Source organism: Megascapheus bottae, chromosome 10 (assembly GCF_031878675.1).
Source record: "Megascapheus bottae isolate mThoBot1 chromosome 10, mThoBot2.hap1, whole genome shotgun sequence".
Classification (NCBI taxonomy): domain Eukaryota; kingdom Metazoa; phylum Chordata; class Mammalia; order Rodentia; family Geomyidae; genus Megascapheus; species Megascapheus bottae.
The window spans coordinates 19,748,920-19,771,997 of record NC_143518.1 but is presented as its reverse complement, the minus strand read 5'-3'; the positions used below and the strand labels follow the sequence as shown (position 1 = coordinate 19,771,997).

At 41.1% G+C, this 23,078-nt stretch overlaps 1 protein-coding gene across 3 annotated transcripts in view; it reads left to right on the top strand.

Moving 5' to 3' along the window:
• Rgsl1 (regulator of G protein signaling like 1) overlaps nucleotides 1-23,078 on the top strand; it is a 57,032-nt gene that overhangs the window by 31,111 nt on the left and 2,843 nt on the right. For 2 of the 3 annotated variants that reach the window (XM_090340304.1, XM_090340303.1), the window contains exons 14-20: nucleotides 894-1,008; nucleotides 3,472-3,601; nucleotides 9,755-9,914; nucleotides 17,603-17,741; nucleotides 17,980-18,104; nucleotides 20,495-20,604; nucleotides 22,433-22,534. In XM_090340304.1, the coding sequence (XP_090196430.1) occupies nucleotides 894-1,008; nucleotides 3,472-3,601; nucleotides 9,755-9,914; nucleotides 17,603-17,741; nucleotides 17,980-18,104; nucleotides 20,495-20,604; nucleotides 22,433-22,534 (881 nt within the window). The remainder of the gene's footprint in view (nucleotides 1-893; nucleotides 1,009-3,471; nucleotides 3,602-9,754; nucleotides 9,915-17,602; nucleotides 17,742-17,979; nucleotides 18,105-20,494; nucleotides 20,605-22,432; nucleotides 22,535-23,078) is intronic. The other variant, XM_090340305.1, reaches the window with a different exon arrangement.

Below are 23,078 nucleotides of genomic sequence, written 5' to 3'. Positions count from 1 at the left end.
ACACACACACACACACACACACACACACACACACAGGAACTGTTCCAATGCCAACACACTGTTGGTCAAAAAAGACACGGACATTAGTAAAACACTAAAATGGACTCAGGAGTACCTTTGACTCAGCATGCTGATAGCCCATATCTGTAATCCTAGTTACTCAGAAAACTGGGATCTGAAAATCATGGTTCCACCACCTCTGGCTTTTTCTGTGTATGTGGTACCGAGGAATTAAACCCAGAGCTTCATGCATGCTAGGCAAGCACTCTACCACTAGGCCACGCTACCGGCCAGATAAGTACTTTTGAGTCTTACCATCTTCCCCTGCTCACAGCAGCTACTTCCAAATGCTGAGGGAAAGTTTACTATTGGCTCGTATATGTCGAGTTCTTTCCTATACTTAATAAGTATTTTATGATTACAAATTAATCATTACAATATGTATACATACTTTGATCAAATTTACTCCTTTTATTCCTCTTTCATGGCTACCTTCCCTCTCTCCCCCTACTTTCTGATGAAATTAGTTTCACTGTGCTATTTTCATATGTATATATATATATATATGTATGCACTTATACTTATCAATATACTTCTATAATATTCACAGTCAACATCACCTCCTCAGAATATTAGTTCTTCCACCATAAAGCAGTCCATGTTTTACAGTTATGTCATATTTGGGAAGTGGACCTAGATTCTAATATTAGTTAAAATGTGATTCTTTGCTTTTCTGAACTTGGCTTATCTCACTTAACACAATATCTATCCATTTTGCTACAAATGGCAATCTTATTCTTTGTGACTGAATATGGGCCACATTTTCTTCATCCAGTCATGGATGGGTGGGTATGTCTGTGAGAATCCTTTGATGCTCTTGATCCTTCTGTTAGGTTTTTAGAATATCAACAGCTCTTCCCAGCTCGTGCTATGCTTGACTTAGAATCGATGATACAAAGCTCCCCTAGGAAGCCCTCAAGGACAACCATGAACCTACAGAGATCCCAGGTGAGTGAGGAAGATCTTGAAAACAAGGCCTTGGAGGCCAGAAAGATACTGAGCATTTTCAACCGTTCAAAAGATTGTCATTGCAACTACTCCTGGGAGCATAGATTTTGTTTTTTAAACCCTATTTTCTGAGGTTCAGAGAAGTTGTTATACTGGCCAGTGAAGCCCTTTTCTTCTCCCCTTACAATCAGAACCCGCTGAGAGAGGAACACCAGAGTTAGACATAGGGTGAGGAAGCCGTCAGTTTGTTAACTGCCACTGGCTAATTTGGCAGACCTTGACTGTCCAAACATCAGTCGGTTGTGGCCTAGGGACTTCACTAATGTCCTTTGCACCCAAATTTCAAAGCAGTTCACTGGCAACTGAAGCCCCCACTACTAAGGTGAGTTCCTCACTGCCTGACTAGGGGTGATCCTATAGACAGGCAGCTCCCAGAGAACAGAGCATGCTCATTCCTGTCTACCCACAATGCCATAGTTCATTCTTTGTCCCATAACAGAAAAAAATGGGGCAGGGCAGGGCAGGGCCAGGTCGGGGGGTGGGGGGAGTAGGAGGAAGAAACAGGAGACAAAAATTTTACTCAGAAAAGTCTTCTTGTGCCATTGGAAAGTAAAACACATGGGCTCCTTTAGAAAAATCTCTCCATCGGTGTGTTTCAAAGTCAGATCAGAAAAAAATCTGAGTCTTGGCTGGGCATCTGTGGCTATAATTCTAGCTACTGAGGTGACTGAGATCTGAGGATCCCAGTTCAAAACCAGCCTGAGCATATAAGTCCATGAGCCTCTTATCTCCACCAGAAAACCAGAAAGCTAGAAGTGAAACTGTGGCTCAAAGTGGTGTGGTAGCCATGAGCAGAAGCAGCTCAGGGATAGCACCCAGGCTCTGAGGATCAGAGAGAGAGAAAAAATTAACTCCAGTGCTACCTGACTGCAAAGATCCTGCTAACACATCTTTAAACATAGTGGTAAAATTCATTGATCCACTACTTTAGAAAAGGAGCCACTCTCTCCTAGCTCCTCTGTATAGGAGCTGACCCTGTGAGGGCCCAGTGAGTGGTCACCAAAGACACTTAATAATGTCATAGCTGGGAATGACTGTGCATGCCTACAGTCCAAGCTATTGAAGTGTATAAGTGGAGAGGGAGGTAACAGCTTCAGGAAGGCCTGGGCAAAAACATGAGACTCTATCTGAAAAATAAACATGAAGAATGATGTATACAGAGCTAAGGTGCTTAGTTTAATATCAGAAATTCCAATTGTTCTTAGTTAAACTTAAAGGAAAACAACATGTACTCAAAGCTCCTCAATGCCCAGCACTATATTTGAATTTACATCAGGTCTATAACCCCCACCCTCACCCCAGGAACTGAAGCTTGACCTCCGGGCCTGTGCGCTGTCCCTTCACTTTTTTCACTGAGCCACAACTCCACTTCTAGCTTTTTAGTGGTGAATTGGCAATAAGAATCTCACAGACTTCCCTGCCTGGACTAGCTTAAAACCTCACTTCAGATCTTAGACACTGACTGGGGCAAGCAAAAGGACCTAAATGACACAATTACCAAGAAACTGGTTCTAAGATTTAAAGTTTCAGCACCCCTTTACTTCCTGTAGTTGACCCTTGTCTGTCTGGGGTCATACCTTCTCTGTAGACTGAAACCACTGGACTTGCTGACCAACATTCTTTCTGGCTGTCAGTATCTATTGAGCTGGAAGTAAATGAACTGGGCAGAGGAATGAACACACACACATACACAAAAACATTTTGGGGGGCACCTGTGAGTGTTGTGAGTTCATGCTTTTAAAAAAATGTTTAGATATGGTTTTACTCACTTCCTTATTCAACATGTCAAACCCTGCCTGAGCCATTCAGCCATTCACCTGCATGGCATTTTTCTCTGGCTTGTTTCTTCCCTTTCTCAACCTTGGTATTTCAAAGTTTCACTGCTGAAAAGCTGAGGTAGAAGAGGACAGCAGCCAGAATCTTCCTCCTATAGCTTCTTCACCTGAGAAGCATTATTCAAGCTCTCTGACCTGACCTCTCTCTCTCTGACCTTTGCATTGGAGCTAAAACTATTCCTTTGTAAAATGTGATGAGGGATTCTGTTTTGTTTTTGTTGGTGTGTTTGTGTAGGGGATGGGTGATAGTACTGGAGATTGAACTCAAGGCTTTGAATTCTTGCATTTTTTTTTACTCAAAGCTGGTACTCTACACTTAAGCCATACTTCCACTTTTTTTTTTTTTTACTGATTAACTAGAGATAAGAATCTCTCGGACTTTTCTGCCTGGGCTGGCCTGAATCTCAATCCTCAGATCTCTGCCTCCCAAGTAGCTAAAATTATAGACATGAGCTGCTAGCATCTGACGAAGAGGGAGTGTTAAACATGATGAATTCCAGATACTGGTACACAATAGGGAATGGCAGTTAGATTAATTATTATATTGAGTCCCTCTTTTTCTCTCAAGAAAAAAGGCTGGCTGAAAATGATCAGCTTCATCAAGAGTTTCTGCAAGTACCGCAGATGTGTAGCAAATGCTGCAATGCTTCAAGAATTTACAGACTATCTTCACCGGGAAATGTATAATACCAAAGAAAGTAAGTTTAACCTGCTTTCCTGCTGGGATCTCAACCTAGTTTTCACCCAAATAAATAGCTGCAGTGTACATTACTTTGTGCCAGGAACTGAGTCAATCTAGAACAAGCAAAAAATCCCAGGTTCTGGGTGCCAAGTGATACCTAGGCCTACTGGAAAGCAGCCTCTGCTCAGGAAGCCAAGCAGCACATGGACAATCAATAACCAAAGGCCCCACAGGGTCTCACATTTTATAAAATCATATCCTTAAGTTATTTTTGATCTTAAAAACTTCTTTAAAATATTTTTCTGCCTATAAAATTAACATATGCTACTAATATAGGTAATAAAGATGAATACATATGCACACATATTTGTGTATATATGTATATATATGTGTGTGTGTATATATGTATATATATATCATACTAGTGAAAATTTCCCATGAGATAAAATTGCTGTTAGGCTCTGATAGCTTAAGCCTTGAATTATCTACTCAGGAGGCTGGTATTGTTCAAAGTCAGTCTGGGTAGAGACTTTGCCTACAAAATAACTGGCAGAGGTTAGGCTGGAGCTATGGTTCAAATAGTAGAGCACCAGCCAAGTAAGCGGAATAATCAAGAGAACCTATGTTCAAATCATTGAAACAAAGAGAGAGAAAGAACATTGTCAACTCTTTGTAAACCTACCTACCAATTTTTCCTCCTCATAAAATGCCATAACGTGGTTTTCCCTTCATGTTGTATCTTGGACATTTTTTAATGTCAGTACACATAAGTCTACATATTTCTGACCTCTCTAAAGAGTCCATTGTATAAATACAGTCAACCATTTCATTAACAAATTCCTTCACTCACAATGCTTTTGGGGGTGGCACTCTATGTGGCACTCTGCTGAGTGTCGGGGGTACAGCACCCAGCATAGGCTCTGTCCTTTGAGTACCTACAGTTTTGGAAAGAAAATAGAAGCCATGATTGTTGGAACTGCCAGAGGTGGGAAACCTTATTTCTGACAAGGGCAAATTGAAAGGCTATGAAAAATGATTAATCCAGGTATTCAGCCAAGAGAAGATGATGAGGAGCACAAAAGAAGCATCAGTGTCTGTCCCACCATGTACCAAATGATTCTGTGCAACTTCTAGCACCCTGGAGCTGGATGTGCCCATCCCAGACTACTTTCAGGTTGAATGACCCCCAAACTTGACTTTATGCTTCCATTTCTTCATCTGTAGAATGGAAATCATTACTTCCGTCATGAGTCTCCAGCAAAGTAACAAACACAGAGCATCTTAGACTTTGTGCCTGTCTATTATTATGTCATCGTGGTGAGAGATTTCGGTAGTAACTCTAGGTGAACGATAAGTAGCAAGTGAGGGGTGGCCCGGGAAAAGGTTTTCTAGAACATGGTATGAAGATGGCTTTTCCAGAATAAGCAAGTTATGTAAGTTAAGTGGGTAGGAAAGAAATGATTTCCACATACCCATGGGACCATAAATAAAATAGGAAAAAGAATGGAGTAATTCAGAAATGCACTTCAACCGTTGGAGTAGAAATTAATGAGATGATGAAGTACCAGAGATAGAACTAAAAAGATTGGCAGTGACAAATCATGTCTCTCGTGAAGACTTCTGAGTTGCTTCAATGTTTACTTAAATAAGACTTAAATAGAGAGCAAGTTGATGATAGAGATATATACAAATACATGCATATATATTGAATTTGTGTGTTTTTATAGAAGGAATTCCTTAAAATGGAAGTAATGAGTAAATGAGTAAAAATAGTTAAATGTTGTTCTTTTCAAGCCATAGCAATAATTTATACCCTTGCAAAGAGCATAAATATTGAATCTATATATTTTTATATATTATATGGTATCTGGTTCCTCAGATCATCACCAGTATGTAGAATATGTGCTTTAAAAAAAACTCTCAGGGCTGGGAGTTTGGCCTAGTGGTAGAGTACTTGCCTAGCATGCACAAAGACCCAGGTTCAGTTCCTCAGTACCACATACATAGATGAAAAAGCCAGAAGTAGTGCTGAGGCTCAAGTGGTAGAGTTCTAGCCTTACAAAGTCCAAGGACAGTGCTCAGGCCCTGAGCTCAAGTCCAGGACTGGCGGAAAAAAAAAACTTTCTAGAGAAGGGAAGGGGGAAAACAAGATGATTGGGAAGGGGTAGGGGTGGGAAACGGGGACAAAAACATGAGAAGGGGTATCAATGTACAAGAAGTAATACACCAACTATCTGACAAATGTAACTGTAATCCATACGTTACCCTGAAAATAAAATTTAAAAACTCAAAACAAAAAACTCTCAGCACAGTAAGTGAAAACTAGTGTACCATTCTTACTGATATTTCTTTAGTTGGACATTTTTATTTATTGGACATTTATATATTTGGGGGTTGAATTGTTTATATCTTTTGTCTATATTGCTGTTGCACTTTAACTCTGGTCTTAAATTCGCAAATATTTTATATCTTTTATGAATTGTTTCACAATCATTCAAAGATAATTCTAGCTCATTGGTTTCTTCTTTGAAATGAAATCAACTCTCAAGTTTTGGCCCAGAATAAGTACAAAGTTCAACTTCTTCTCTCAAGCCCTACGACCTTCATCATTGCCTAAAAGACCAAAAATGAGAGAGTTTATTGCATTCATTGGGATGTCCTCTGGTTTCCTCTTTCTTTTAGATGCTGGCAGGAGTCAGGTAACACTCAACCCACCACCAGTTCATCTTTTCTATTCTAAGGTACACTAAGTCTTCCTCATTCGCAGATTAATTACATATAATTTTGGTCAAGTACAGTCATCAAAGAAAAATAAAACACTCCCACACATGTTACAGAATTCAATAGACACAGAGAAGTTCTCAGTCTGTCCAATATTGGGAAGTTAGGGGGTTTTGTGGGGGCATCCTAAAAGGGCTTGAACTCGGGGTCTCAGTGCTGTCCCTGAGAGTTAATGTTCAAGGCTAGCACTCTACCACTTGCACCACAGCTCTACTTCCAGTTTTATTTTGGTAGTTAATTGGAGCTAATCGTCTCAGGGTCTTTCCTGCCTGGCTGGCTTCAAACATTGATTCTCAGATCTCAGCCTCCCGACTAGCTAGGATGACAGGTGTGAGCCACCACACTGAGCTTATCATCAGCTGTGTTGAAATTGTTCTGATATAACTCAGTGTTTCCCTGCCCTCATTCTGTGAAAATCTGCCTCCCTCAAAACAAGGTAAAAATAAATGTACTTTATTAAATGCTAAGGCGAACATTCACATTTACTTAAAAGTGGCATGTCTTTTGTGGAAGAAAGCTGGGAAGAGTTACAAGGAAATGTATCAAACACCTGCAGTAGAGCACTGAGTTGAGGAGCATGCATGGATTTTTCTCAACAGCAGTCTCCTGGAAATCACATATGGCAGACACCAGCGGGCTACTGCATACAGGCAGTACACACATCAGTGAGAGGAGGAACAGTGAACCATAGTGGAGAATACTCACCGTCTCCACCAACACCGAGGGAACTGACACTACAGATGACACCATGAGTCCCCTTCACCTATCCTACCTCTAGCTCGTACACAAGAGTTTGTTTTATTGGTCTCTTAAAATATACATGTGGCCAAGTACTGATAGCTCATACCTGTAATCCTGGCTACTCAGGAGGCTGAGATCTGAGAACTGGTTCAACACCAGCCCGGGCAAGAAAGCCCTTGAGACACTTATCCAAACACTAGCTTTGAGCAAAAGACCCCAGGAACAGTGCCCAGGCCAAGAGTTTATGCCCCACAATAGACAAAAAAATGAAATATGTGTGTACGTGTGTCTTGTATTATACATTGTCCCTATATGAAACTGCAATGCTGCTTTCCAATTTGTGCTTTAGAATGAGTATCCTGACAGTAATGTAAGGATTGTACTATAAAAAAAAAAAACAAGTGAAATGAGGTCAGGGATGGGATTAGGGTGAGGCCAAGAAGATGTATAAGGCACAGGAATGAAAATAGCACAGATTCTTGAGGTCATGAATGGGGTCAACTTTGAGAAAATGTGCATTCTTCTGGTTTGTTGTTGTTTGTCAGTCACGGAGCTTGCACTCAAGGTAAGGGCACTATCCCTGAGTTTTTGTGCTCAAGGCTTACACTCTACTTTGAACCATTTCTGGTATTTTAGTGTTTACTTGGAAGTGGGTCTCATAGAGTTTCCCGCCAGTACTGGCTTCCAACCATGATCCTCAAATCTCAGCTTCTTAGTAGCTAAGATTACAGGTGTGAACCACCAGTGCCTAGCTCATAATGTTTCCTTACCTCTTGGGTAAGGATCGAGGATCGAGGTTGAAAGCCGGCCCAGGCACAAAAGAACCTGAGACTCTTATCTCCATCTAACCTCCAGAAAATGGGAAGTGGGGCTTGGCTCAAGGGTGGAGCAGTAGCCTTGAGCTGAAGAGCTCAGGAACAGTGCCCAGGCTGAGTTCAAGCCCCATGACTCACCAAAAAAAAAAAAAAAAAGAAAGAAAGAAAGTGAGCTGTAGCTACTCACATGGGTAATTGGGAGAAAAGTGGTGAATATGTAGATGTTTCTGAGCCAATTGGCAGACTACCGGTAGCTTGAAGTCAGTTTTGGAAATGGTAGAATGAGTTCATGATGACCAGAGTCAGCTCTTCAGCACATAATGTCTAGGTTTCTTGGGCACAATTAACATCCTCTCCTAACGTCCTTGATTATCCTATCATTTTTCCAATATTCTCCAGATTTTTTTCCTTTTTAATTTCCAAGTTAAATCTAATGAAGAGAGATTATAAAACCAAGGACCTGGGACCTCATTCCATGTAAAATTCTAGGACCTAGCACTCAGCACCTGAAACAAAATAGGTCTTTGTGGAGTACCAGGTGTTGATGGAATACTACAGTTACCTTCCATCTTGTATGTGACAGTACAGGAAAAGGAATCATACCATGTTCACATGAACTGAGTACAAAGAGTTGACAGGAAGGACAGAAAAATCAACAGCTGGATAAGATAAAGTTCTTAATTCCAGCCTGCAGAACTAGAGTTTGCTTATCAGATCCAGCCACAAACGATTCTGTTCTCAACACAAATGCTGTCTGTGCATGATTTCTTTGGTGATATCTTCATCCAGAAACCTTCTAAAAATACTTGTTTTGTTTTTCAGACATGCAGTCTACATCTTCTAGAACTCTATCTGACCCTCTTATTCTTATCTGTCTTTTGTTCTAGCTTTCTCTCTGCTTTTTCAATACATTTCTCTGTCTTGTAAGTTTGGCTTTTTTTATGTTTCCCCTATTCACATCTATTTTACTTCTCTGAGATACCTGAAACAAGAATTATCCAAACCACACTCTATTTAGCCAGAACCCAGAAATAATGATTGTTTATAGTTTGATATACATTCTTGTGGTCATCTCTGTATGTGAGCACATGTGGGCAGACATTTGAATATACTTCTATTAACAGAATTGTATTGCTGGGAGCCGAGTAAAGCCATGTCTAATAACTTTCTGCTGAGACAAGGCAAGACAAGAGGCAGGGTGCAAGACTTGATTACCATTGGTTACAGATGTGTTATGGCTTTATCACTCTCTGCTGAGACCTAGAGTGAGGGTGCATTAGCTGGAGAGACTTCTTCAGGGGGGCAGGGGAGATTCCTGCCTTGACAAACCTGGCTGATGCATCTGTTTGTCCTCTGGGGAAGGAGGGCTGGATACAGATGGACAGTGAGCCCTCTCCTCGCTTGCCTTGTCCTGGTCGGGCGTGTTTTCCCTTTCCCTCCTGCTGATCGAGAGCTACTGGGGAAGAAGGACCCCGACATTGTATTATAGACAAAGTCCTATATTATGCTCTGTGTGTGTGTGTGTGTGTGTGTGTGTGTGTGTGTGTGTGTGTGTCTGGTACTAAGGCTTAATCAGAACCTCAAGCTTGCTAGAGATACTCTTCCACCTGGACTGTGCCCTCAGTCCCACACTATCCTTTTAGAAGTTGTTCACATCTCTATTCTCAGCTCTCCAAGTCTTTGTTGGGACACCCAATGATATGGAGTGCTTCTTTCCAATAGACCAAGACAGTTGGGCCTTCACAATAGTTATGCCAACAGGTTTAAAGACTAACAGGTTTGAAAGGGTCTTGATCAAACCAGACTGGAATTCCATTCCTTTTTTTTCCTAGACTTCACCACATCACCTACTGCATCAGGACGGCCAACCCCAGTGCCCCCAGGTTCTGAGAATGGAGATGGAACCCTGGTGAAGCGCCGGATACACGGACACAGGATTATCATTGTCAACTTCGCAATTAATGATTTGTATTTCTTTAGTGAAATGGAAAGGTAACTTTCTTCTCTTGCCTTCCTCTCTTAGCCTTTTATCTGTAATACTCACTTTTCACTGCCCTGATGAAATACCTCAGGTTAGCAATTTAAAAGAGGATAACACTAATTTTGGTTTATGGTGTCAGAGTTTCAGTCCAAGGTCAGATAGGACCTTGCCTTTAAGTCTATGGCAAGGCAGAAACATTACAGAGAAAAAGCAAGGTAGAAAAGCGCTTCCCATTTTATGGTGGTCAGGAAGCAGAGAGAGGAAGAGAAGCAAGGAACTGAGGACAAAATATATGATTTATAGGCATACCTACAGCAATCTTCTTCCTCCAATGAGGCTCCATCCTCTGGATCCTTCCAGCTCTAAATAATCTCATCAAATTATGAATCGCCAATGGATTAATCCATTGATGGGGTGAAAGTCCTATGAGCTAATCATATCCTCAAAGTCTCTACCCCTGAACATGACATTAGTGACCAAGCCTCCAATTCACTGGTCTTTGGTGGTCATTTCATATTTCAACCACCACGTCATCCTTAAAACCTTAAAGAAGGTAAGTATGGTGGCATATATCTGAATGCTAGCACTCAGAAAGTAGAATAGGAAGACTACAGTTTTGAGGCCAGCCCAGATTGTATAATAAGGCCCTGTCTCAAAATAAACAGTAAATAAATAAATAACTATGAATTACCTTCTGAGAAAATACTGATTTGATTTGTGTGAGGCTCAGTGATTTCAACTCTGCCAAGTAGAAATCTAATCTCCTAAAAATATCACTGTCTTCTATCACCACACCGAGTTCCACTATTCTTTATGGAGAGTTATAAAGTTCTTTAGTATTTGCAAATCCCCAGTGTTGACATTTATGTATTCTAAGGAAGTAAAGCACTGTTTTCTCTATAATTAATAAATACGGAAGTCTTCTTATGTAACACAAATGGGCCACTAATTCTTCCATCAAAGACAGGAATTGTCATAATAAGAGCTGTGTGTATGTGTGACATGTAACTGATAGTTTAAAATTAAAATATCCTACTTGCCAATTTTTTTCTGTAATGCCAAACCCAGCCCGCTAGTAGGAGAGTCATGTAGTTTTTCTTCTGTAAATTCTAAACTGTATTCCAAATACTGTCAACTAGCTTGAATTCTGAATTTTTTTTTACAGAATTCCATGATCCTTTTAATGAATTCTGTATTTTTTAAGTAGAACAAAAGACTTTTTTTTGAGGCCTGACCAATAGATAACAATGTTGTTACTCACCCAGGAGTCATAGTTCTAGTTGGGAATTATCGTTTTCAAGTAAGAATTTTCAGGGAGAATTTTGTCATGAGTAATTCCCAATAGAAAATTATTAAGCTATTTCTTTAAAGATTATTGCATACTCCGGTTGTTACAGAATTGGTTTTTAAATACAAAAATGACATTAGCCGCTTCATAATTGAAGCACATTTCCCATGAGTATTTTAAAGTGGCAATTAGTGAAACTGCTTGTTTATGAAGTAGCCATCACTACTCAACTTAAACTCAGAATACAGTATATCAGACTCAAAACCTGCCCTTTCCTGTACGCATTTATAATACAGTCACTATGTTCTGCAAATGGCCCTTCCTTTTCCTACTTACAATAAGATGGCTCCCAGCAAAAAAAAAGAACCATGGTGGCAACAAGCCAGCCAGAATATAGGATGAAAAAACATTTTGGTAAACCATTACCTTCTAAGGTACAATGACTTTTTTTCCAGACACATTTTGTAGAAACTTTATACAGACCGTGGGCTGTTTCCTTGCAGCCATATATAACCTCACCTCTGATGATTCATGCTCCTCTGTTTGTAAATTCTCCTCTTATCACACTGCACCTTCACAACTCGTGGTGGGATTTGGAGATGGGGTGGGGAATGAGTGCTGAGGATCAAACCCAGAGATTTTTACATGCTCAGTACATGCTCTACTATAAAGCTAGAACCTCAACCCCTCTCCCCCGCCACCTCTACATATACTTTTATTTTTATTTATTATTTTTATTTTTTATTTGAGAGCTCAGGGCCTGAGCTCTAAAGGCTAGAGCTCTACCACTTGAGCCACAGCACCATTTCCAGCTTTTTCTAGGTATGTGGCACCAAGGCATCGAACCCGGGTCTTTGTGCATACTAGGCAAACAATCTATCAGTAGGCCAAACTCCCGGCCACCATACTTTTATTGATATTAAATTTCCACAGAAGTAATGTACAGTGAGTACTTATTTTTATCCCTTATCTGGCTTTCCTTTATTCTGTGCACATTAAGCCTTTCTCCACAGTTTATATGTATACCCATCTGCAAAGAAAGCCAACTGGATCTTAAGTATATACAACATATTGCTTCTGAAGAGAGTGTATTGGTTAGTCCAGAGCATCTCTCTTTTTGTCTTTTTTCTTTTGCTGGTCCTATACTCAGGGCCTGAGCACTGTGCCTGAGCTTCTTTTGCTCAAGGCTAGCATTCTACCACTAGAGCCACAGCACCACTTCCAGCTTTTACTGCTTATGTGGTACTGAGGAACCAAACTCAGGGCTTTATGTATATTAGGCAAGCACTCTACTACTAAGCCACACTCTCAGCCTGAGCATCTCTCTTTGACAACTCATCATTCTTTGTCAGCCATTTTATCTGCCCTACTCATGAGCCCTGTCTCCTGTGGGCCATGTTCCACGCTTGATAGAACAATGTTGAGTGTCATAAGATATAAATGCTCTTGCTAACCATCATTGTACTGGCCTTTAAATCAGTGAACTTATTTAAGCATGGATGTTAGTTTCAGTAAACTTTTGCTTTGGTATTCATAATTTTGGGGAAAAAATGAACTTAAAGATAACTATAACTTATTTCTTCTGAATTTTATTTATGTTGGGGTTAAAACTAAAACCTTGCCCCTGCTAGGCAATTTTTCTACCACTGACTATAACCCAGCCTAATCCTTCTTGAGGTGTGCACTTCTGTGTATGAATTCAGGACCTGGCTGCTCTCCCTGAGTTCTTCTACTCAGGGCTAGTGTACTACCACCTGAGTTCCAGCTCCACTTCTAGCTTGTTACTTGGAAATAAGAGTCTCCTGGACTTTCCTGCCTGATCCTCAGACCTCAGCCTCCTGAGTAGTAGTATTATAGGCATGAGCCACTGTGCCTGGCTTTTATTTATTGGATAGCCCAGGCTGCCTCAGCCTTCTAACTACTGGCATGACTTGCATGGATTACCAATGTCTGCTCAAATTTATTTTCATAGTAACAATGAATACATTTCTTGTTATGTTTATTATTGTCAAATTAGAATTGCAGTTTAGTGATTTGTGATAAAGTAGAGTGACAGGCAAAAATATTGGGAAAAAAAGCCAGCTCTCATTCATAACCGAGGGAACAATAAAAACATTCCATTCCAGGGAAAAGCTGCAACATTATATAGCAACCAAACCAACATTACAGAAAATTCTCAAAGATGTTCTACACATAGAAAACCAACACAAATGTAATACAGAGAAAGAAATGGCACTTAAAAATCATACCATCTAAGTACCACACGAACTGTCAAGACACAGGCCCTAATGGAAGCTTTTAAAAATGGCAGGAGCTAATAAATATTTCTCAATCCTAACTCTCAATATCAATGGACTTAACTCTCCAATTAAATGGCACAGACTGTCTAGTTGGATCAAAAAGCAAGATTCATCGTTCTGCTGCCTTCAAGAGACACATCTTGACCCAAAAACAAACATTTTTTGAAAGTGAGAGGTTGGAATAAAGTTTATCAAGCTAACAGCCCCCATAAACAGGCTGGAGTTGTCATCCTCATATCAGATAAAATAGACTTCAAACTAAAATTAGTGAGCGAAGACAAAGAAGGTTACTACATACTAATAAAGGGATCTCTCCTCCAGGAGGACATAACCATCCTAAATATCTACACACCTAATGCCGGCGCAATGAACTTCATCAAGCAAACTTTACTTTCACTGAAACCATATATAGATTGAAACACAGTGATTGTTGGTGACTTTAACACATCACTCTCACCTATGGACAGATCAACCAGACAAAAACTCAACAGAGAAACCTTAGAATTGAACAACTGTATAGACCAACTGTATCTAACAGACAACTGCAGATTATTTCACTCAGCAACAACACAATATACATTTTTTTCACCAGCACATGGAACATTTTCCAAAATAGACCACATTTTAGGGCATAAGACAAACCTGGGCAGATTCAGAAACACTGAAATTATTCCCTGCACTCTCTCAGAACACAAGGGCATCAAATTGGAATTGAACACCCATCTCCACCAATGAAAACCCTGTAACTCATGGAGATTGAACAACACATTGTTGAATCACCAATGGGTCATCGAGGAGATCAGAACAGAAATGCATCAGTTTATGAAATTTAACAAAAAGGAGCACACAAAATACCAACTCCTTTGGGACACAGCAAAGGCAATACTCAGAGGAAAATTTATAGCTCTGAGTGCCTACAATAACAAATTGGAAAAATTGCAAACCAACAATTTAATGTGTCACCTTAAGCTCCTGGAAGAAAAGCAACAAACCAACCCTAATCCCAGTAGAAGGAAGCAAATTATTAAAGTCAAAGCAGAATTAAATGAATTCGAGTCCAAAAAAACTATAGAAAGAATCAACAAAACAAGAAGTTGGTTCTTTGAAAAAATTAACAAAATTGACAGACCCTTAGCAAATCTTTCCAAAAAAAGAAGGGAGCATACTGAAATAAACAAAATCACAGATGAGAATGGTAATATTACGACAGAAATTACCAAAATCCAGAGCATCATGAGGGAATACTTTTCAAACCTTTATGCCAACAAATTTGAGAATCTAGAAGAAGTGGATGAATTTCTAGCCAATATTAACATGCACACACTAAACCAAGAAGAACTAAGCCAATTAAACAGGCCTATTTAAAGCACTGAAATAGAAATGGCAATAAGAGACCTTCCACCTAAGAAAAGTCCAGGGCCAGATGAATTCACAGCTGAATTCTATAAGCAGAGCTCTTCAAAGCAGAGCTCACACCAATACTCCTCAAGCTCTTCAACGAAATTGAACACAAAGGCTCTTTGCCAAACTCATTCTGCGAAGCCAATATAACCCTCATCCCCAAACCAGACAGAGATTCATCAAAGAAAGAGAACTATAGACCCATTTCTTTGATGAATATTGATGCAAAACTTCTCAACAAAATACTGGCCAACTGTCTAGAACAACTCATCAAAAAAATTATACACTATGATCAAACAGGATTCATCACAGGGAGGCAAAGCTGGTTCAACATACGCAAATCAATTAATATAATTCAACACATCAACAGGAGCAAGAACAAAAATCACATGATTGTCTCAATAGATGCAGAAAAGGCATTTGACAAGATCCATCACGACTTTATGCTAAAAGCTCTGGAGAAACTAGGAATCCATGGAACATTCCTCAGTATAATAAAGACTGTGTATGACAAACCCACAGCTTATGCTTAATGGCAAAAAGCTTAAGCCATTCCCTCTAAAATCAGGAATGAGACAAGTATGCCCACTCTCTCCACTCCTCTTTAACATAGTATTAGAATTCCTAGCCAGAGCAATAAGGCAAGAAGCAAGCATAAAGGGGATCCAAATAGGGAAGGAGGAAGTGAAACTTTCCCTCTTTGCAGATGACATGATTCCGTATTTAAAGAACCCTATAGACTCCACTCCCAAGCTCCTTGAGCTGGTTCAAAACTTTGGAAGGGTAGCAGGTAATAAAATTAACCCTCAAAAATCAACTGCCTTCCTCTATGCCAACAGTGAGAGGAATAAGGCAACAATCAAGGAAAGCAACTCCTTTTGCAATAGCCTCAAAGAAAATAAAGTACCTAGGAATTATCTTAACTAAGAATGTGAAGGACCTTTTTGATGAAAACTTTAAAACCCTGAAAAAGGAAATTAAAGCAGACCTGAGGAAACAGAAAAACCTCCCATGCTCCTGAATTAGAAGAATCAACATCGTGAAAATGACAATCTTGCCAAGGGCTATCTACAAATTCAACACTCAATACCCATCAATATCCCAATGTCATTCTTTAAAGAAATAGAAGAGGCAATCCAAAATTTCATGTGGAATAAGAAAAGACCCCATATAGCAAAAACAGTTCTTAGCAGAAAGAACAGTTCAGGAGGAATTTCAATACCAAACTTTAGACTCTGTTATAATAATCAAAGCAGCTTTGTACTGGCACAAGAACAGGCCTGAAGACCAATGGAATAGAACTGAGGACCCAGATATTAACCCACAGACTGAGGGCCACCTAATCTTTGACAAGGGAGCCAAAAAAAAAATAGAATGGAAGAAAGACAGCCTCTTCAACAAGTGGTGCTGGTAGAACTGGTTAAGCACATGCAGAAAACTAAAGTCGGACCCTTCTTTGTCACCCTGCACTAGAATTAACTCCAAACGGATCAAAGACCTCGAGATAAAAGCCGACACACTGAAAACTTTACAAGAAGGAATAGGAGATACACTAGGCCTCCTTGGCACAGGTTGAAACTTTCTCAATAAGGACCAAGAAACACAACAAATCAGAGAAAGGCTGGATAAGTGGGACTGCATTAAACTGGAGAGCTTTTGTATGGCAAAGGACATAGCTAGTAAATTATTTAGGAATCCTACAGAGTGGGAGAAGATCTTCACTAACCATACAACAGACAAAGGCCTCGTATCTAAAATATATCAACAGCTCAAAAAATTGAATCAATCCAAAACTAATCTCCAAAGTAACAACCATCCCATTAAAAGATGGGCCAAAGACTTAAAGAGAGTCTTCTCTGAAGAAGAAACAAAAATAGCTTACAGACACATGAAGAAATGCTCAACATCTCTGGTCATAAAAGAAATGCAAATCAAAACAACTCTAAGCTTCCACGTCACTCCAGTTAGAATGGCCAGGATCAAGAAAACTAATAACAACAGATGCTGGAGGGGATGTGGCCAGGAGGGATCACTACTACACTGTTGGTGGGAATGCAAACTCATTCAACCACTGTACAAAGCACTATGGCTGTTCCTCAAAAGACTAAACATAGATCTCCAGATCCCATTGGATCTACCTGCATTCTAGGAGAGAGCAACACAAACTTCAGCCTTGGAGGTCCTCAAAAGGAAAGGCTGATGTAATTTACCTACATAGGTAAATAAGAACACAGGTTGAAAAAGGGGGGTTGTGGTACAGAAAAGCACTGGAAGGTGTATTAGCATGTTATCAGATATGTTGGTTGTGCCCAGTGTTTTCCAGTGGCTGAACTGGACGGATGACAGCACAGCCTGCCTCAGAATTGGCTCAGAATTTATTTGTGTGATAAAGTTCTGGGACTTGAACCTAGGGCCTGGGCACTCTCCTAAACTTTTGTGCTTAAGGCTAGCGCTCTACCACTTGGGAAACAATTCTACTTTTTGCTAGTCAATAGGAGATTAATTGACTTTCCTGCCTGGGCTGACTTTAAACCATGATCCTCAGATTTCAGCCTAGGAATATAGATATGAGCCACCAGTGCCTGGCTCTGTCTTTTTTCTTTCTTTTTTAATAAACAGGCCCAAAATAGGTGTGAGCTAGGTGCTCTATCCAACCACTGCTGACATCTTCTCCCTGCTAATTTCAAATTTAACTCCTCTTTTGTTTTAGGTTTAATGAATTGGTGAGTTCAGCTCACATGCTGGCGGTCAACAAAGCATATAATGAGAATGACGTGATCCTGATGCGGTCCAAACTTAACATTATCATAAAGCTTTTCCTTCATTCTGATATCCCTCCCAAGCTCAGGGTAAGGGGGGACTCCCTTCCACTTGGGCCTCTCATAAAGTAGAATTTTCCTCCCTACTCCTGGAACTGAATTGCCAAGTACCTCCTCAGTCCTGGCCCAACTCCTTGCCTTTCCCTAGCAAGCCCAAGAAAAGCTTGGCCTTTAAGAAACGGGGTGGTCTGGAGGGTCTTGGGAACCAAGAGAGGATATTGCCTGTTCTGGAAGACCCTGAAATGACAGGTTCCCACTCCATGGGTAGGTGAACCTCTCTGAGACTCAGAAGGATGTGATCATTGCAGCCGCTACAGAGGGCTACATGGACCGGAGCATCTTCCATGGGGCTATCTTGACTATCTTCCCCATCCTTATGTACTTCTGGAAAAGGTAACTATCTCCCTTTACCTGATGACTGCCACGCTAGAAAAACACCGTTCTCTATTGTCCTCTGGGCCCGTGTCTCATGGTTCCCAGTTTCATGGGGGAACTAAGATTGTTCTGATCCTACTCAGCCTACCCTAATCCTCACAGTGAATCCTGAACTGAAGGATGAAAACCTGGCTGGCACCAAGGACCAGTATTCTGGGCTCCCTATCTCTCCTGCGTGCTTATGGATTGAGTGTGAGTTCTTCTTAGCTAGGCTTCTTGTTTGGGAGTTGGGTAGGCCACAGCTCTTTGGGAACAGTTCTGTCCAGGTGAACACAATTGCTTAGACACAGGAGCCTCATGGAGGGACTAAGCTGGAGGGGTTTTCTGTTGTGTCCAAATCTAGCAATTATCACTGACATCACTGTTGCTTAATATTCTAATTTTCAACCTGAGCTAGAAATTTAGAATTTTATCTCATCTTTCTCAAGTCTAATGTGGCCAAGGTGGCAGCTAACTAGAAATGAAAAATGGTGAGAAGATCTAAAAGGCTGAAACAAACGCAGAAGTGAATCCAATAAAAGGCTATAGAGCACATGTGGCCCATACCCACTTGCCCCTCGCCTGTTTTGCCAGGATTCTGGCCAAGAGGGAAGTCTGAGCATTCTCAGCTGGTCACTGGCTGACTCCTGTTTATACCAAAGCCCTCAGTCATGTCCCAATGACTAGAGGACAACTGGTTGAGGTTTCCCCTAGCAGAACTAAAGGAATGTTTGGATCGTTATTTAATTCTGCTTTTAGGATTCCCATCCTCCGAAAAGAAATTATATTCTATTATAGTAATAATTGTAAAGATCGCTTAACAATGATTAGTCTTCAATGATTGGACTTGAACTCAGAGTCAGGGCACTGTCACTGAGCATTTTTGCCCAAGGCTAACATTCTCATACTTTACTGGTGATTGGTTGGAGATAAGAGTCTCACAAAGAATTTTCTGCTGGGCTGACTTCATACCACAATCCCTAGTCCTTATTTTTTTTAATCCCTAGTCCTTATTTTTTTTAATCCCTGAAATAATAATTCTTTAATCCAGAACTGAACATACACAAACATCTTACATCAAGATAAGTCATTAGCCTTTTGAATCCTCATTACTATCTAGCACTTAATTCTAGTGCTTCTAGCCAGGACTAAATACAAACTCTTAGAAGCTTTTAGGAAAAACATGTATCTCCTTGATTTAAATCTCAGCTCCTCTCTATGAATTTTAGAAAGATCCGAGTTGTTTCAGGGAGGTTTCAAATCCCTGATTCTAGGGTAGTTGGTTCTTTTCTTGCTTTCTCATAATCTCACAAAGAGTCTTATATTGTGTGTATTATCCCCAGCAAAGAGATAATCTCCCTCAAAGATCACAAAGAAGAGATAATCTCCAACAACCCTCTGAGGTGGGGTAGGCACAGTATTGTCGCCCTGTTTTCCACAAGGACAGTGAGGTTCAGAGGATCTAAGGCACTTGCCTGGGATCACTTAGTAAGAAGTAAAACTAGGATTAAAAACCAGGGGGATGGGCTGGGAGTTTGGCCTAGTGGTTAAAGCGCTTGCCTAGCATGCATGAAGACCCGGGTTGGATTCCTTGGTACCATATGCATAGAAAAAAGCCAGAAGTAGTGCTGAGGCTCAAGTGGCTAGAGCTCTAGCCTTGAGAAAGTCCAAGGACAGTGCTCAGGCTCTGAGCTCAAGCCCAGGACTGGCAAAAAAACAACAACAACAAAAACCAGGGATGCATAGAAAATAAATCCAGTTTTACTCAGAACTGACCCAATTTGGGGAAGCATGGGGAGGGGTCCAATCCCAATGCTGGCTGAAGGCAAAGATAACAAGGAGCTAGGGAAACAGAAGCAATGCAAAGTATGATATGGACTTCTGGGAGATGAGTTCACGGGCCAGGAGTCTGAGGAACCTAGGTGTATTCCAGGAATGTCCTCATGGAGTCAGGCTCTCAGGAAAGGGCAGAAAGGAACCAGTCACACACTATCTGCACTAGGGGGCGCTATAAAGAGAGCTTTGATGCCTGCTCTAACTCCATATGAGATTTTTATTCCCCGATGCTCAAGTGAGAACCCCAGGGATTAAATGGTGGCCTGAGCTTTGGCATAGCAAGTTCTTCACAGACTCCATCCACTGGTCGTTCCAGAAGAAAGCTCTGCCCAGGCCAGGCCCTCACTGGAGCCAGGCCTACACCAAGTAGAAGCCTCCAAAGAAGGGCCTCTGACAGGTAGCCCTCAGAGGTCAGCATCCTCTCCCTTTCTCTGTTGGACCCTTACACTGTAAGGACTGGTCCCACCCAGGTGTCCTCTATGATCTTTATTCCTGGGGTTTGCCCCTGTGACCAGAAGTCATTCTTCCCACAGGTTTTGTACCTGGAAGGCAGCCTGTTCTTATTTGCACCACTTAGGGAAGGTACGCAAGGAGAGAAAAATTCTTCCCAAAACTGCAAACAAGAGCCCTGTCTTGTATTCAGGTAAGTTTCCTCATGATTCACAGTCCTATTCTCTAGCCACTGAGATTTGTGGTGAGAGACAACTAGCTCTAAGACCTTAAGGGTGCAGGGAGTGTTTGCTGGTGCAGTGGGTATCTCTTTAACTTGACCCTCAGAGAAACAAGAGTATCACCCAGCCAGGTGCCTGTGGCTCACACTTGTAATCCTAGCTACGCAGGAGATTGAGATCTGAAGACGTCAGTTCAAAGCCAGCCCGGGCACTAAAGTCCATGAGACCGGAAGTGGCGCTGTAGCTCAAGGGGTAGGGCAGTAGCCTTGAGCTGAAGAACTCAGGGACAGCTCCCAGGCCCAGAGTTCAAGTCCCACAAAAAAAAAAAAGTATCCACACATGAACTTCTCCCCAGTCTAATAAAGGTGATGACATGATTCATAGCTCCTTGTTCCAAGTAACTCCACTAAAGTCTACCATCTCAGAAGTAGATGTGGCTCCAGTGGTAGAATGCTAATCCTGAGCAAAAGAGCCAAGTGACAATATGAGACTACACTGAGTTCAAGCCCGAGTACCAGCATAAAAGGAAAAAAGAAAATAAACTCTATCATCTGAAAAAGCCAATTTGATTTAGAGATATGTGGGAAAAACTAATTAAAAGCTAGATATAAGAGATTGTTTTAATGTGATATATATATACATATATAGTCATACTTCTCCATGTTTTATGCAAATATAAAAATAAGCTTAGAAATAAAGATAAACTATAAATAGGGTTATATTTGAAGTGTGATTATGAAGGATTTATAGGAATCTATATTTATATAACATGCATAGGAATGCATATGTTATATGCATCTATGTATGTGATATATGTGTGTGTGATGTATGTATATGATATAGGTGTGCATGCGCATATTTTCTTAGCAAAAATCCATAAGCTGAAAGAATTTTCATAAAGGAGAAGGAGTAGACGAGGCAGTGCCCGGCAAGGACAAGGAATGTTAAACACAGCAAGTGACTATCATATGTTAAACATTCTTCTGATCAAGCTCAAACCTGCTTTCTTGTCATGTCTATATACCCAGATGGCTACCTCTGCTCCCATACCAGCTGTCACATGCATGCATCCTGCCTTATGCTAAGAATGCAGAGGGGTTCCCTGGGGACCCAAGTCCATGCCAACAGCTGGGGAAACAAGGCTAGCTGGCTAGAGAATCTGTCTCCTGCCTCTCTGAGAGGGACTGCACCTCAATCACCTACCTCCCTAGCTGAAGTGGCCAATAATACATGAACACGACTCAGTATCGTTGTGTTTCTGCCTTGCAAAATGTCTTAGCAGCAGCTAAAAATTCAACAACTTCTTTAGAACTTAGGGCAAAACGTCCTGCAAGTGAAAGGACTTATTTAGGATGAGGACAGAGACAGAGAATGAAGAAGAAATCATAAGAAACAAAGGAGAGGCAGGTAGGCAGGGCAGAAAAACCATATTCAGGTAGATTGCTAATGACGCCCCTTCGTGGGAGCCTCGATGCTCCCAGCCTCTGATTTACTTCCTATAGAAGGTCTCCAAGGAAGTAACTTCCCACATTCTCTTCTGGTTTCAAGAGAAGGAAAGGTTGGTGCCAAGATGCCCCAAATTCTGGGTTCAGGGTCCCAGGTCTATAGAGTCTGGGCTTGAGCTGAGGGATCTTAAACATTACTTCCTATTCTCATCCCCAGACTACTGATACCGGGTGTGAGTTTGGATCTAGATAGCATTCTGGCATGCACATAGTGGAATCTGAGGATATGAGACCTGGGATGCTTATGTGGGAAGGTTGGTTCTGTCCTTAATGAGCTCTTCCTTCCTTCTCCCAGGTGACCATGCTCATGCTGTCTTAAGGTTCTCCTTAAACAGAGGTCTTGAGTGGTTAAGGCCTCAGCAACAACAGCGGGATGTAACAAATTCCATTCAAAACTGTGAGTTGGAACCCTACAATTAGACAGTGACTCAAGGCCAGATTATCCAGTCTGCTTATGAGACCTGGCCCCGCCCCTCAAATGGGAAGTGACTTGCTCAAGGTCACACAGCTTGTGAGTGGCAGACATGAGTGACAAGTGGTTCTCCTGGTCTCCTCAGGGCTCTGCAGGCTCTATGTCTTGTCTGCACAATTGTCTGATTCTTTTGGTGGTACTGGAGCTCAAATTTAAATCCTGGTTCTTGCTAGGCAGTTGCTCTACCACTGAGCTGTGTCTCCAGCACATCTTCTTGACTCTTTTCTGGCCCCTTTACGGTGCCATTAATCTTTTGCTGTGTCTACTACTCTGCCCATTGCAGACATGATAGTCTTTTTTTTTCTCCAGTCCTGGGACTTGAACTCATGGTCTGGGCAATATCCCTTAGCTTCTTTTTTGCTCAAGGCTAACTAGCACTCTACCACTTGAGCCACAGCGCCACTTTCATCTTTTTCTGTGGTACTGAGGAATTAAACCCAGGGCTTCACTCATGATAGGCAAGCATTCT